This window comes from Ranitomeya variabilis, chromosome 4 (genome assembly GCF_051348905.1).
Source record: "Ranitomeya variabilis isolate aRanVar5 chromosome 4, aRanVar5.hap1, whole genome shotgun sequence".
NCBI classification, from domain to species: domain Eukaryota; kingdom Metazoa; phylum Chordata; class Amphibia; order Anura; family Dendrobatidae; genus Ranitomeya; species Ranitomeya variabilis.
The window spans coordinates 757,710,950-757,728,397 of NC_135235.1; the positions used below are offsets into that span (position 1 = coordinate 757,710,950).

Genomic DNA, 17,448 nt, shown 5'->3' on the forward strand with positions numbered 1-17,448 from the left:
TCTGCGGGTGTCACGTTGCATTTGCAGAGCCCCTGATGTGCCTAAACGGTAGAAACACCCCACAAGTGACCCCATTTTGGAAACTAGACCCCCCAAAGAACTTATCTAGATGTGTGGTGAGCACGTTCAACCCCCAAGTGCTTCACAGAAGTTTACAACGCAGAGCCGTGAAAATAAAAAATAATTTTTCTGTCCTCAAAAAAGATGTTTTAGCAAGCAATTTTTTATTTTCACAAGGGTAGCAGGAGAAATTGGACCCCAATATTTGTTGCCCAGTTTGTTGTGAGTACGCTGGTACCCCATATGTGGGGGTAAACCACTGTTTGGGCGCACGTCAGGGCTTGGAAGGGAAGTAGTGACATTTGAAATGCAGACTTTGATGGAATGGTCTGCGGGTGTCACGTTGCATTTGCAGAGCCCCTGATGTGCCTAAACAGTAGAAACACCCCACAAGTGACCCCATTTTGGAAACTATACCCCCCAAGGAACTTATCTAGATGTGTGGTGAGCACTTTGAACCCCCAAGTGCTTCTCAGAAGTTTATAACGCAGAGCCGTGAAAATAAAAAATAATTGTTGTTTCCTCAAAAATTATGTTTTAGCAAGTAATTTTTTATTTTTGCAAGGGTAATAGGAGAAATTGGACCCCAACAGTTGTTGCCCAGTTTGTCCTGAGTATGCTGGTATCCCATTTGTGGGGGTAAACCACTGCTTGGGTGCACGTCGGGGCTTGGAAGGGAGGGAGCACCATTTGACTTTTTGAAAGCAAAATTGGCTGGAATCAATGGTGGTGCCATGTTGCGTTTGGAGACCCCTGATGTGCCCAAACAGTGGAAACCCCTCAATTCTAACTTCAACACTAACCCCAACACACCCCTAACCCTAATCCCAACTGTAGCCCTAACCCTAATCACAACCCTAACCCAAACACACCCGTAACCCTAATCCCAACCCTAACCCTAATCCCAACCCTAACCACAACTGTAACCCCAACACACTCATAACCTTATCCGTAACCCTAACCACAAGCCTAATCTTAACCCTATTTCCAACCCTAGCCCTAATTCCAACCCTAACTCTAATTCCAACCCTAACCCTAAGGCTATGTGCCCACGTTGCGGATTCGTGTGAGATTTTTCCGCACGATTTTTGAAAAATCTGTAGGTAAAAGGCACTGCGTTTTACCTGCAGATTTACAGCGGATTTCCAGTGTTTTTTTGTGCGAATTTCACCTGCGGATTCCTATTGAGGAACCGGTGTAAAACGCTGCGGAAACCGCACAAAGAATTGACATGCTGCGGAAAATACAACGCAGCGTTTCCGCACGGAATTTTCCGCACCATGGGCACAGCGGATTTTGTTTTCCATAGGTGTACATGGTACTGTAAACCTGATGGAAAACTGCTACGAATTCGCAGCAGCCAATCCGCTGCGGATCCGCGGCCAATCCGCTGCGGATCCGCAGCCAAATCCGCACTGTGTGCACATGCCCTAACCCTAACCCTAACCCTACCCCTAGTTCTAACCCTACTTCTAACCCTAACCCTAGTGGAAAAAGAAAAAAAAATATTTTCTTTTTTTTTTTTATTGTCCCTACCTATGGGGGTGATAAAGGGGGGGGGGGGGGTCATTTACTATTTTTTTTATTTTGATCACTGTGAGGTTTTATCACAGTGATCAAAATGTACATGGAACGAATCTGCCGGCTGGCAGATTCGGCGCCCAGCGAGGAGACGTACGGACACCGGGAGGATCGGTAAGTATGAAGGGGTGGGGGTGGGGGGTGGATCGGAGCAGGTGGGGGGGTGGATCGGAGCACAGGGGGGGTGGACCTGAGCAAGGAGGGAGCGGACAGGAGGACGGGGGAGCGGGCAGGCGGACGGAGGGGACCGGACCACATAACGGAGGACTGGGGATGAGATCGGTGGGGGGGGTCACTTCAGTATTTCCAGCCATGGCCGATGATATTGCAGCATCGGCCATGGCTGGATTGTAATATTTCACCACTTTTCATAGTGAAATATTACAAATCGCTCTGATTGGCTGTTGAACTTTCAACAGCCAATCAGAGCGATCGTAGCCACGGGGGGGTGAAGTCACCCCCCCTGGGCTAAAGCACCACTCCCCCTGTCTCTGCAGATCGGGTAAAATGGGAGTTAACCCTTTCACCCGATCTGCAGGGACGCGATCATTCTGTGACACAGCATATGCATCACAGGTCAGATTGGCACCGCCTTTCATGATGCATACGCTGTGTCACAGGTCGGGAAGGGGTTAATTTATAAAATGGAATCACTTTATGGGGATTTCGACTCTTCTGGTTTAATTTCATGTAGTTTTATTAGGACTTCTGCATATGGTGTGTCCAATCTCATCTGGGATCTGTTCCTGCTGTCCAGCTGGAGTAATCTGCTCCCTACCTCAGCCAATTGGAAAGTACCACACCCTACTAAAGCTCAAAGCACATGGCCAGAATCTGCCAGAAACAGCGTTGTTCTCCTCTGGTTCAGTCCTCTGTGCTCAGCTTGCGGCTTGTGTATTTGTTTACTGTTGTGACCGTGGCCCGTTTACCGACTACTCTTGTGTCTTCTGATTCTGTCCTTCCAGTACTAACCCAGCTACCTATTGTTCTTGCCATCTAATACGACAGAATAGCAGGTAACACCATGGTCCAAGCCTAGGGGTCCCAGTGTAAGTCCAGATCCATGTAATGGTGTTAAAGGGCGAGATGAGCAAGGCAATCCTTGGGATATGGTGTTAAGGAATGTATGGCATATGAAGATATACTGAAATCAAACTATATGGATGCTTTGCTTAATATTAGATTTGTGTAACTTTAAGGTTTTCTGATTCACTGTTATAAGACTTAAATTCTGTTTATTAATCTATACCAGGATGTGCCAAGATATGCCAATGTCTAGATGGACTTTGTAATTCCCCTAGTATTATCAAGAATAAACGCACCTGCACGTAGGGAGGTCAATTCCCAATAAACCAAAGATCAGTAGAATACATGCATAGACAGTTGTCCGCCTGACCTAGAGCAGGCCATTAGGGTGATAACGGTACAGAATAATCAACAAGCAATAATCAATCAAAAGTGACTTGTGATAATTGTTATGTTGGAAAAATCCATGATGCAATGTGTTGAGACTGCCTGATTTCTCCTATAAAAGGAGGTATTCTGCGAAGCATTAAAGCAGGGAAGAATAATTTGATACATGATCCACCGTGTCTTGTGTGTTCTTTCCTCCGTGCACGTATCATCTCTTTCAGAGACCCAATTTGGCCACAGACAATTAAGAGGGGTCACACCCTTGTGTGACAGAATTCACATATTGCGCTACCAACGTGGGGCTCAGGACGATACCCAGACGACTACAGCCGCACCAAGTCTCCCCCCGTCATCGGTGGGAAGAGTCTGCAGCTCTGAACAAGGTAAGAAAATATATCATCTTACCTGACCTCTGTATTCACGTCCGGGCCTGGGTCAAGATATTTGGCTGTCGTCTCTAGGACAATAGACCACATTTGAAAGTCCCGAGTCTACGAACCTGGTCTGATATATACTTCCTAAAGGTACCGTTACACTAAACGACTTACCAATGATCACAACCAGCGATACAACCTGGCCGTGATCGTTAGTAAATCATTGTGTGGTCGCTGGGGAGCTGTCACACAGACAGTTCTCTCCAGCGACCAACGATCAGGGGAACGACTTCGGCATCATTGAAACTGTCTTCAACGATGCCGAAGTACCCCTGCAGCACCCGGGTAACCAGGGTAAACATCGGGTTACTAAGTGCAGGGCCGCGCTTAGTAACCCGATATTTACCCTGATTACCATTGTAAAGGTAAAAAAAAAAAAAACACTACATACTCACATTCTGATGTCTGTCACGTCCCCCGCCGGCGTCCACCGGCGTGCACTGAATGTGTACAGTCAGTGCAGGGAAGCTCTCGGCAGCAGTGCGTGCATATTAGCAGCACTCCTGCCGACTGCAGTTTTAACCCTGTGGACGCCGGGGGACGTGACAGACATCAGAATGTGAGTGTGCACTGGTTTTTTTTTAACTTTTACAATGGTAACCAGGGTAAATATCGGGTTACTAAGCGCGGCCCTGCGCTTAGTAACCCGATATTTACCCTGGTTACAAGTGAACACATCGCTGGATCAGCGTCCCACACGCCGATCCAGCGATGACAGCGGGTGATCAGCATAAAAAAAAAGGTCCTGATCATTCCCATCGACCAACGATCTCCCAGCAGGGGCCTGACCGTTGGTCGCTGTCACACGTAAATGACATCGTTAGTGGGATCGTTGCTACGTCACCAAAAGCGTGACGTTGCAACGATATCGTTAACGATATTGTTATGTGTGACTCAGCCTTTAATTGTCTGTATCTGTGTGTATTGTCCAGTCCAATTAAGGGTGTGTCTGGTGTCTAGGCATAAGCCATCCCACACTGTGCAAGGGCTGTTAGAATAGTACAGTGCGGAGGGGGTGTTATTTTAACACCGTGCAATTGCCCTGGTTCCGACCTTAGATGGTCAATGAGTTAGGCTAGGTTCACATTGCGTTAATGTGTGCACGCTAACGGACAGCGTTGCACGGCGAAAATGTCGCAATTAACGCCGTGCAACGGGTCCGTTAGCGCACCCATTGACAGCAATGTAAATTTCGCCTGCAGCGCATCACTAGCGCGTGCCTTTTTCGGCTCGCGCTAGTGATGTGCCGTTCTTCTGTGGCGCGCCTTGGACGCTGCTTGCAGCGTCCGCGGCGCGCCCGAGGTCCGTTCCCCGCTCTCGCAGATCGGGGATCTGCGAGAGCGGGGACGTTAACGCGACCCCTAACGCGGCACCTAAATAAACATTGCGTTAGCGCAATCCGCTAGCGCTAAACGGATTGCCCCTACGCAATGTGAACCTAGCCTTAAACTTATACAGGTGCTCACGTCCGGCCATTCGCCCCATAGTGCGAATCTGCGGTTTGGTGACATGACTGACACGGCATACACACACATGTGACACTAGAACAAAGGATTGTGGCATTGCTATACCCCTCCACTGTAATATCAAACTGCATTAACCAAAGTTGATTATTAACCATATTACCGCTCATCGCAGCTGAAGTGACAAAGTTCAGCCCTAGTTGTCTTGGCGACAAGACCAGTGAAGGCAAGGGGAAAGCCTTAACTATTGCATTACTACTCACAGTAGTCTCATGTCTTGCTCTCACTGTGTACAAACCCTAATACTCAGTATCTCACAAGAGGGTTGGCGCATTATTAAAGTACTAGACACCCCCGTCCGCAGATTCAACACTGGTTACACTGCCTTTTCAGCTGAATTACCTGAATTCAAAGTGCTTAGACTGAACATTCACGCTAAGATATCTGTTCCTAGTCCAGAGGATGCACTACTATACCATATCGAGTCTAATAGGTTGTATCATCCTACACACACAACACCCTTCTGGTGTGTCCACAATTACGGCAGTCCAGAGGTATATGAAGTTTTGGCAAAACAGGAAGTACGGTGGTTGGAACTTAAACTGTAACATGGGTACCAGCGAGTCTAAAACCAGTCAGTTCTCTGCACAAGAAATAGTGGCAGAAAGAAAAGGCAAACAGTATGTTAAAAATGCAAAGCTCCTCCTGAAACTTACAGGATCTACAACCCAAGGAGGAAGGCTTGATGAAACAGAATGGAAAAGTACGTTGTCTAGCAAGAAAGGACTCTCACGAGATAATAATGTTTTAAGAGATGCCGAAGCATGGTATAGAACGGCAAAAGAGATTAAGAGACAAATGTGGGTTGAAGAATGTAATTCTGCCACTGGGGAATATATGTACCGACCACCTCCCGATAAAATGGCTCTGGCTCTAGCAGTTGCACCCGCACCACACAGATCACCCCCATACTCTCCAAAGGGATGGACGTGTGCAGTCTGCCAAAATCAGAATCCAGACTGGAGGGACACGTGTGCTGTGTGTGGGGCACCACGCAATCCTACTTCCTTGCATCCAGTCCTTAATACAGATGGCACGCCCCATGTCCCGGCGGCCATCTTGTGTCAGGCCACACCTACACCAACAGCCATTTTAAGTAAGGGCACAAGTCACCGAGCGGCCATTTTAGCTCCGGCAGCATCTGGCATATACACAAATGGGGATGAGGATAAAGATGAGGAAGAAACGATTAAGGAGGAAAAGGTAGAAACCGTTCACCCTTCAACCATATCCTCACAGCAAGAAACAGACACCAGCAGTACCACCGTAGGGCGGGAAGCGAACCCAAGAGACATTAAAGCAGCACCGGACCCCTACACACCAAAAATATCCATACCCTACTACATAGATGAGAGCCCAGACAGGACAGGATCCATAAGTGGTTCGGACCACCTCCGTAGTAGGCATACAGCTCCCATCCGTGACAGCTTAATCCCTGCCAGCCGGAGCACCCGCTACGTGAGTTGCAAGCCTCAGGAAGCTGCTACTCTCGTAAACAGTTTACCAGACCCGGAAGGGCACCCTATACCTTTCTACAGGAAGATGAGTCAGATACACAAGACACATGCTGCCTCATGGATAGACTTAATTGGACTAGCAGAAATTAAAGCAGGTGACTCCTTCTGGCCCGTAATGGAACCAAGCTTGAGGCCCATAAGTGGGCTACCCGAATACTATCAGTCCTTATCATCAGGGCAGGACTTCCTCGACAACCTCCGACTTTGGGCTAAAGACCACCTGGCAGACCAAGTCACCTCCCTGCAGGACACCATGCAGGAGAAAGGGGAGTCTGTGGAAAAATTTGACCACAGACAATCAAATGTTTACTGATCTAGAATTTGATCTCCTTGACAAAGCCCATCGCCAAAACTGGGTGCAGGCCTTTGTGCAGGGCCTCCGAGAGCCAATACGCAAGCAGTTCGCACCACAAGGCCAGAGTACCGAAGGCTAGATTCAGAAGTGCAACACACAGTAGCAAAAGGGGTAGAGTTGAACCAACCAGCCAGGCCCCGTACCACTCTCATTTTCTCTCAGGACCCTTCTGACACCGCAAAACCACAAAGGCCTAGGGGCATCTGCTACAACTGTGGCAAAGTAGGGCACCTTAAAAGGAACTGCAGATCAGCTCGTCAGGAGGGGGCCATGGCAGCCGCAGCCCACCCAGGGACCACCTGGGCCCCATCCACAATAGGACATTGGCAAGCCGGATCCACTGCACACACTACTCATACTCTTACACTCCACAAAACAGCCGAGTGAGTGGACCAACGCCTACCATCCAGATACAGGTTGAGGGTAAACCCCTTAATTTCCTGGTGGATACCGGTGCAGCCAGAAGTGTAATCAGGAACACTGACTTACCCGAACCGGACTGTTTCACGGATGAAGTAGTGCCTTGTGTAGGGGTGGATGGTAACACACGGTACACTCCAATGACCAGACCCCTTCATATTGGTCTACAACCCACACAAAGTATGCTGTCTCAACTAGTAGTCTCATCCACCTTCCCCGGCAACCTACTATGATCAGACCTATCAAAACTCCAAGCCAGTATTCTGTTGCACGAGGATGGAATTGTCACTCTTACAACCCCACTCTCACCGGAGCAGTCTGCAGAAGTGTACGGTCTCTTCTCTTTACAGGACGCACCTGTAGATTCTTTGGACATTGAACTGATGGCACTGATCCCAGACTCGCTGTGGGCGCGAGGACCGGAAGATATTGGCAGGCTCAAAGTCCAGCCTGTGAAGGTGGAGCTGAAACCAAGAGCTCTGTTGCCACGGAAACCGCAATACCCACTCTCCACGTCACAATCTGCCGCCATCACACAACAACTGAAAATATACCTGGAAAATAGAGCAATCATCCCCACCAAGTCACCATGCAACACCCCTTTGTTTCTGGTAAAGAAGAAAACACCTAAAGGACAGCCTACAAAGTTACGCATGGTACATGACCTGCGTGCTGTCAATGAAGCCACAGTGTTGGACACGCCGATTGTGCCCAACCCCCCCCCCCCCCACACACACACACTGCTTTCATCAATCCCACCCACCTCCCCATGGTTCACGGTGATTGACCTGGCCAATGCCTTCTTCAGTGTACCTCTACATCCTGACAGCCAGTACCTGTTTGCTTTCACACACGAGGGTCGGCAATACACTTGGACAGTGATGCCTCAAGGGGCACAAAATAGCCCCTCCATGTTGACCCAAGCCATGACAATGGTCCTGGAACCCTGGAAGATGACACATCCCACTACAACCCTCCTACAGTACGTGGATGACCTCCTCCTCTGTGCTGACACCCTGCCAAAAGCACAGACCAAGTCCATTTCTTTACTACAGTTCCTGGCCAACAATGGATGCAAGGCATCTAAAGACGAGCTACAGTTCTGCAAGGAAAAAGTTGTGTTTCTGGGACACTGCATCTCTCACCAGACCAAACACCTAACTGAAGACAGGAAAACAGCTGTCCAGAACATACCACTGCCAACCAAGCCCCCACAGCTGCAGTCCTTCCTTGGACTTGTATCCTACTGCTGTCCCTGGATCCTAGATGCCCCTCTCCACATGCAACCCCTGTTTGACTGCCTCAAGGACACTCCGTTCAGTCTGACCAAGGAAGCCATTGATGGGTTCTACATACTAAAGGCTGCTATCACATCCTCTCCTGCCCTGGGACTCACAGACTACAGCAAACTATTCTGCCTATTTGTCATAGAGAAGCAAGGCCATGCAACTGGAGTCATCACTCAGCTCCACAGAGGCACACAACGGCCTCTTGGGTACTACTCGGATAGACTTGACCCAGTGGCCCTTGGAGCCCCAACCTTTATGAGAGCTGTGTTTGCAACTCACCTGTTGATGGATAAGACTTCTCACATAATTCTAGGCCACGAACTGAAGCTAATGGCACCTCATGACATTACAGCTATTCTGGCCCACACACAGCCAAAGCATCTGTCTGTCGCCCGCCATTTACGCCAACTGATGTACCTTTGGAAGATCCTGACCTGACACTCTTCGTGGCTGGATCAAGGTACGCAGACCAGGAAGGCCACTTTCACACTGGTATAGTGGTGGTCACAGAAGATACTGTGCTGCTGGCACAACCACTGCCTCCATCCATCTCTGCACAGGAGGCAGAACTGAAGGCCTTGACAGAAGCATGCAAAATGTCTGCCCAACGCAAAGCTACAATATACTCTGACTCATACTACGCTCATTGCGTATGTCACGACTATGGAGCAATCTGGAGGGCAAGAGACTTCATCACGGCGAATGGAACGCCTGTCAGACACCACAAAGCCATACAGGAACTGATGGGGTCCTTATTGATGCCAGAAAGAGTTGCGGTGGTAAAAATTAGGGCGCACACTGGAGGCACTTCAAAGGAAGCGGTGGGCAACAGACTGGCTGATGTCACAGCAAAAGAAGCGGCCTTACTACCACTGGACACAGAAACATCTTATCTGTACTCTCTTGTGGACTCTGGAGTAGAAGAAGCAATCCTAGGAAAAGATGCTCTCCACACTCCAGAAGCAGGCATCCAAGGAAGAAAAGGACCAATGGACCCAAGATGGAGCCACACAGGATGAAAGACACCTGATGATGAACAAGGGAAAACCCTGTCTACCCAGAGTCCTCTACCCTATGGTGGCCAAATGGGCCCATGGCACCACTCACCAGTCCAAGATTAAGATGCACAATCTTGTCCTCCAGTACTACCATGCCCCAGGCTTCTCGACAACAGCCGCCAACATCACAAAGCAATGTCTTGTCTGTGCCCGATGAAATCCAGGGAAAACAGGAAAAATACCTCAGAAATGCACACCTAGACCCCTATACCCTTTCCAGCGCATACAGATAGATCATGTACAAATGCCGCACTCAGTGGGGTTTGAGTATGTCTTATTGGTGATAGACATATTCTCAGGGTGGCCAGAAGACTTTCCAGCCAAAAATCAGTCAGCAAAGACCACTGCAAAGAAGCTCCTCTCTGAGATAGTGTGCAGATATGTTCTCCCAGAAACCATAGAGAGTGACCAAGGGCCTGCATTCACTGCCAACCTCACAAAAGAGATATGGGACGCACTCACGACTGAGTAGGCCCTTCACACTCCATATCACCCACAGAGAAGTTGCAAGGCTGAGAGGTTAAATGGGACGCTGAAATGTAAAATACTGAAAGCAGCACAAGAAACAGGGAAACCATGGCATGAGAGTCTCCCTCTTGCACTATTTAGTGTCAGACACACACCATCTGGTTCTACCAAACTTAGCCCATATGAGATCCTGTTTGGAAGTGCTCCCAGGCTAGGATTGTACTTCCCACAGCAGTTGTCCATGCAGTATGACCCTTTGACTAAGTTTGTGATTGAATTAACAAAGCACCCAACTAAAATACATTCTCGAGTGTTTTCATCCATCCCAGCTCCTGAGGACCTAGAGGGAACCCACCAGATCCAGCCCGGTGATTGGGTCCTAACCAAGAGGTTCAACAGACGTACCCTCGAGCCCAGATACGACCGCCCGTACCAAGTCCTGTTGACCACTGCCACAGCAGTCAAGCTTGAAGGAAAGCCCACATGGATCCACGCTTCCCACTGCAAGAAGGTGCCAGATCCAGAGGCCAGTGGCGACTGCCACTCTTCATCCATCTGATACTTAGCCCCTTGGCTACTGCTGGAGCTAGATAAAGGATATCACCCATGAGGAGCTTATAGTAACTTTCTGGTATAATGTCTCCAGCCCCATAATCAAATTGATATTTGACTCTTGTCTCATAGTTGAATGCCCAGGCCCCATGGCACAGTTTGATATCTGGCTAGGCACTCAATTCATCTGTGTCACCACAGCTGAAAGGGGGGGGGGGGGGGGGAAGGGTCAAACTGTGAGGATTGGTCACTTGTTGGGTGGCACGCCGGTGAAAGTAGTTGGGGATATCAGCCAGTCCTAGCCCTGCAATGAAGGGACAAATGGGGAGCCAGCCTAATCACCCGTATGACCCTGACCAACGCCCCTTTCAAAGGCCAGAGAGCCTTTCGGGGTTCAGTGCTCCTCATCCCTGCCACCCACTCTCCCAAAGAGGGATGCATAGTTCTCAACCTTACTATTGACAATGCTCCAGAAGATGACCAAGGGTTATATGTACTAGGCTCAAGTACAAAACTTGGTAGAGAGGGGGAAGAAGGTGACAAAATGGGGAAATTTCGATTGAGAAATCTTGATTCCAGGCACATCTCTGAAACTGAAGAGATAGATGAAACAATACCAGGAGCCAAATTCCTATTAGATTTGACCTATGAGGATAAACTTGCCATAGAAACAGGATTCTCTGACGCCAATGTCTGGCTCGAGTGGGTAAGATACACTGTGACTAATGCGAACCGCTCCTCATGCATAGCCTGTACCGCTGCCAGACCTCATTTAGGCACAGTACCTTTCCCAATAGACCCACGCATAGATGAAAAGGGATTCTTATGTGTCCTGTCCCTGTACATGGATAACCAACCAAGTACCTCACATAAATGCCAAACTGTATCTCACTTATACCCACCTAACCAAAGTAACGAACCAACTGGCCATGGGATCACCCCTATCCAGAGAACTACACCTGTTTTGAAAGGAAAGGTCCCGGACGACAGTAAATAACCTACCATGTCAAACTGCACCTTTAACCCAATCCCGCCTCTTCCTTCCCTTATCCTCCCCTCTTTTGAAGTCCATTCTGTCCGCATCTACTCCCCCTCCAACCTCCAAGTGGCCGTCATATACCGACCTCCAGGCCCAGCCACTGCCTTTATTGACCAATTCTCCACCTGGCTTCTTCACTTTCTCTCTGCTGACATTCCCACCATCATCATGGGTGACTTCAACATCCCCATTGATAACCTTCAGTCAACAGCCTCCAAACTTCTGTCCCTTACCTCATCCTTTGGACTTACTCAATGGTCCTCCGCAGCCACCCACACAGACGGGCATACACTAGACCTGGTATTCACCCGTCTCTGCTCTCTATCTAACTTCAACACCTCCCCTCTCCCTCTATCCGACCACCATCTGCTCACCTTCTCATCCCTGTCCTCCTCACCGGTCATCCATTTCCAGCAACATGCGCACCCCCGCAGAAACCTTGCACACCTAGACACCCACACACTCTGACTCCATCCTACCACTGGCATCCATATCCTCACTCCACGACACAGACGCTGCCACTGCTTTCTACAATGCCACTCTCGCATCAGTTATTGACACGGTTGCCCCTCTCGTCCATGGCAGAGTGTGAAGTATCAATAGACAACCTTGGCACAATAGCACCACTAAAAAGCTCCGGCAAGTGTCCAGAGTTGCGGAGCGGCATTGGAAGAAAACACACTCGCAAGATGACTTCACTGTAATCAAACAAGCAACACTCACTTTTAAATCTGCTCTCACCTCTGCTAAACAGGCCTACTTCACAACCCTCGTATCTTCCCAATCCTACAACCCCAAAAAGTTATTCAAAACCTTAAACTCCCTCCTCCGCCCCCAACTGCCCCCTCCAACCTCCCTCATCTCTGCTGAGGACTTTGCCACACACTTTAAAAATAAGATCGACCAGACAAGGCAAATCTTCATTGTTCAACCACCACAACCCCTTTGTATACCAGACCAATGCTCAAACCCCATAACATCCCTATCCAACATCACTGAACGGGGGCTTAACTGTCTCCTCTCCAAATCGCACCTCACGATCTGTGCGCTCGACCCCATCCCATCCCACCTCCTCCCCAACCTCACCACCACACTTATCCCATCCCTAACCCACCTGTTCAACCTATCACTAACTTCTGGCACCTCCTCCTTCTAGACCTGTCCTCTGCTTTTGACACAGTTGACCACTGCCTCCTACTACAGATCCTCTCCTCCTTTGGCATCAAAGACCTCGCCCTATCCTGGATCACCTCGTACCTTTACAACCGCACTTTCAGCATCTCCCACTCCCACACTACCTCCTCATCCCACCCTCTCTCTGTTGGAGTCCCCCAAGGCTCTGTTCTAGGACCCCTACTCTTCTCAATCTATACACTTGGCTTGGGACAACTCATAAAGTCCCATGGATTCCAGTCCACCTCTATGCTGATGACACTCAGATCTACCTCTCTGGCCCAGACGTCACCGCTCTGCTGTCCAGAATCCCAGGGTGCTAATCAGCCATATCCTCCTTCTTCTCCTCTCGCTTCCTCAAACTCAATGTGAACAAATCTGAGCTCATCATCTTTCCTTCATCCCACAGATCTTCCTTATCTGACCTATCTATCGCAATCAATGACATCATGCTTTCCCCCGTACCGGAAGTCCGCTGCCTCGGAGTAACCTTCGACTCTGCCCTGTCCTTCAAACCGCACATTCAAGCTCTTTCCACCTCCTGTCGCCTCCAGCTCAAAAATATCTCCAGAATCCATCCTTTCCTCAACCTTCAATCTACTAAAATGCTTGTGCATGCCCTCATCATCTCCCGCCTTGACTACTGCAACAATCTTTTCTGCGGCCTACCTGCTAACACCCTTGCACCTCTCCAGTCCATCCTTAACTCTGCTGCCCGACTAATCCATCTCTCTCCTCGCTACTCCTCCGCTTCCCCCCTCTGCAAATCTTTTCACTGTCTCCCATTCTCTCAGCGTATCCAGTTCAAATTACTAATACTGAACTACAAAGCCATCCATAACCTGTCTCCTCCATATATCTCTGAACTAATCTCCATATATCTTCCCTCACGTAATCTCCGGTCCTCCCAAGACCTCCTTTTCTCCTCCACACTTATTCGCTCCTCATCCAATCGCCTCCAAGACTTCTCCCGAATATCCCCCATCTTCTGGAATTCTCTGCCCCAACACGTCCGGTTATCCACCACATTCGGATCCTTCAGACGGAACCTGAAAACTCATCTCTTCTGGAAAGCCTATAGCCTGCACTGACCCCGCTGCCTCCTCACCACTACCGGAGATACCGCCTCACCAACACTGGAGCTCCTGCAACCCTCAACCTACTGTCTCCTTCCCCATAATCCTGCAGAATGTAAGCCCGCAAGGTCAGGGTCCTCGCCCCTCTGTATCAGGCTGTCATTGTTAGTTTGTTTATTGTAAGTGATATCTGTAACTTGTATGTAACCCCTTCTCATGTACAGCACCATGGAATCAATGGTGCTATATAAATAAATAATAATAAAAAATCTAAATACTGTAATGACCAGATAATCCCAGTCCAGGAGGGCAGTCTAAACAATGACTCTTTACTGGTAGGCCAAATCTACCAATTGCCTGATGTATATTGGCTATGTGGGGACAGGAAAATAAGGCCTAGACTTAATATCCCTTGGAAAGGACAGTGTGCTATGATAAAAGCCCTTTTATATCTTTGATCTACCTAATTTTTTTTTTTTAAGCCTCCAATAGCCACAATATTATATGCATTATCAACAATAATATCAATGCTATTATATGCATTATGTAAAAATGGGGGGCAGATCAGTGAGGGATCAGTGACCTGTCATAAGCCAATACAGATGAATATGTAATCAGAGCATCACATAAAGTCCCGCCTACAGCCCCGCCCCAGAGCATGAGAATCTCATTAACTGAGCACTACAAATACAGATTACACAACAGTAAACCAGAGTTGCATTCATTTATGGTGGACCATTGGAGCTACTATGAATCCTGACCAGAAGATTAGAGAAAATAATATTGCTCCCCATTTCAGGACAGATTGTGCAGTAATCTGAATTTCTTAGGATCAAAAACAATGTAATTTATGAGGTGGAGTGAACCCATGAAACCAGGGCTGAAGCCAACACATCTCCTGCAGGCGGGAATAAATGTATATTACAGCCATCAGCCACGCACAGCTCAGAGATATATCATGGCACCGGTGTGATGGGTTTATGTAGATTATCACAATCCTCCTTGAAGTCAGTCAGTTTTAATACAAATTGAAAAGTCAGGATAAAGGGAAACTCTGTTATTGTCCAGAAATTCACACTTGGCCTCACTGCACATTTAATGCTGTCGATCATAAAAGTGAAGTTTGGCCAGAAAGACTGGACCTGGTCTTGTAGGGACCATATGATCACATTCAGCAGCACAGAAGGGAGAGAAGGGGGATTCATCCGATAAGATCTCAGGGTTCTAGGAAGCCAACAGCATCATTACCCTCCGCTTTCTCTTACAGGCCCATCATCATATTTTTCTTCAGGTGATTTTCTATCTTGTCAGCACATTCTACGCACGCTGTCATTTGGCTTTATAGATCACAGATCTGGGCAGGTAACAGCATCCCCTAAACCCAGGGGGTAGGTGGATCTACCAGGTTGTAAATTCTATAGAAAAGGGCTTTCAATGACCAAAGTTATTTGAACAGTTTTGGGTGGAGGAGAATGTTGTGGTCTCGAGGCAAAATGGTGATCATGGTAATACGGCCGGACTACACCACCGATAAAGCAGCCACAGCCGGTGACTGAGAAGAATCTGTGACTTCTCTGCATTTAGCGGTCACTACTCACCTGGGTAGCCATATGTAGGAATCTCCTCTTTACACCACTCATCCCCCCTCACATATGTCTCTGTAGTATTAATATGGGTCAGATCTTCACCCTGAAACAAATATTGTAAAAGTCACCGACACATGGAGAAGTCATATCTATGATCAGCTCTAATCCTGCCATCTCCACCGTTCTCATTACACAAGTATAAAACATATAATACTGGTGGATAAAACAAGACTGAGCACAAGACCTTCACCGGCGTCTACACATCATAGGGGAGATCTCCTGACACTTCTCTCCATCTACCTGATGATCCTGAGGAGCATTGGGATCTTCTTGCTTGCAGTCTTGTGGAAGAAGAGGACGGGGACATCTCTCTGGTGTTGTCCTCTTACTGGATAGATCTGGAGGAAACACATACAGGGAGTGAATTCATTCTTTACATACAGATAATTATAGGCCGTGTGTATTTAGTCCTGTCTATTACCTGGAGATGTGAGGGGCTGGGGAACCTCCATTATGACGTTCTTGTACAGATCTCTGTGTCCTTCTAAATACTCCCACTCCTCCATGGAGAAATAGACAGCGACATCCTGACACCTTATAGGAACCTGACACATACAATGATACCGTCATCCCCCTGATCCCTTCATAGTGTTACTGTATAATGTCCCAGCATTCCCAGCAGTGTCACCTCTCCAGTCAGCAGCTCAATCTTCTTGTAGATGAGTTCTAGGATCTTCTGGTCATTGATGTCCTCATGGATCAGGGGGTGAGGTGGAGGCCCAGTGATTGGGCTCAGGGGTCTTCCCCATCCCTCAGACACAGGGTCCTGACAGCGATCACTAGAGGTCTTCTTCACCACTGTGTAATCCTGGTAATGGAGAGACACATTAATAAATCTCACTACAGACATTTCCAGAGTCCTCACCTCTCCAGTTCTGTCCATGTGTAATTCCCATAGATAAGAATGATGTAATGTGACGAAATCAGAATTTCTCACCTCTCCAGTAAGCCGGAAGAGGATCTCTAGGGTGAGGTGTAATATCCTCTCCACCATCTTGTCTTTGTCCATATCCATCTGTGATGGGTAAATCAGGAAAATTCTCTTTTGTAGAAGATCTTCACTGAGAGGATCCGATATTGTAGAGACCTGAATGAGAAGATGAGCCGATGTAACATCATAAGAATCCTGTGTAATATACGGGGGAACATGGGGGCCAGTAGTAATATATGGGGCACACGGGGGCCAGTAGTAATAAATGGGGGCACACGGGGGCCAGTAGTAATATATGGGGGCACATGGAGTCCAGTAGTAATATATGGGGCACACGGGGGCCAGTAGTAATATATGGGGGCACACGGGGGCCAGTAGTAATATATGGGGGCACACGGGGGCCAGTAGTAATATATGGGGCACACGGGGGCCAGTAGTAATATAATAATAATAATCTTTATTTTTATATAGCGCTAACATATTCCGCAGCGCTTTACAGTTTGCACTCATTATCTATGAGGACACACAGGGGCCAGTAGTAATATATGGGGGCACACAGGGGCCAGTAGTAATATATGGGGCACACGGGGGCCAGTAGTAATATATGGGGGCACACGGGGGCCAGTAGAAATATATGGGGCACACAGGGGCCAGTAGTAATATATGGGGCACACGGGGGCCAGTAGTAATATATGGGGGCACACAGGGGCCAGTAGTAATATATTGGGCACACAGGGGCCAGTAGTAATGTATGGGGCACACGGGGGCCAGTATTAATATACGGGGGCACACAGGGGCCAGTAGTAATAAATGGGGCACACAGGGGCCAGTAGTAATATATGGGGGCACACGGGGGCCAGTAGTAATATATGGGGGTACAAAGGGGCCAGTAGTAATATATGGGGCACACAGG

At 48.3% G+C, this 17,448-nt stretch overlaps 1 protein-coding gene across 6 annotated transcripts in view; it reads right to left on the reverse strand.

Annotated features, from left to right (window-relative positions):
• The window catches only part of LOC143766815 (uncharacterized), a 74,431-nt gene that overhangs the window by 49,627 nt on the left and 7,356 nt on the right, over nucleotides 1-17,448 (reverse strand). For 5 of the 6 annotated variants that reach the window (XM_077254780.1, XM_077254779.1, XM_077254783.1 and 2 more), the window contains 5 exons: nucleotides 16,542-16,691; nucleotides 16,233-16,412; nucleotides 16,026-16,149; nucleotides 15,845-15,942; nucleotides 15,557-15,647 (listed from right to left, as the gene is read on the reverse strand). In XM_077254780.1, coding sequence (XP_077110895.1) covers nucleotides 15,557-15,647; nucleotides 15,845-15,942; nucleotides 16,026-16,149; nucleotides 16,233-16,412; nucleotides 16,542-16,691 — 643 coding nt within the window. Of the gene's footprint in view, nucleotides 1-7,612; nucleotides 7,646-15,556; nucleotides 15,648-15,844; nucleotides 15,943-16,025; nucleotides 16,150-16,232; nucleotides 16,413-16,541; nucleotides 16,692-17,448 lie in introns of those variants that run through there. The other variant, XM_077254787.1, reaches the window with a different exon arrangement.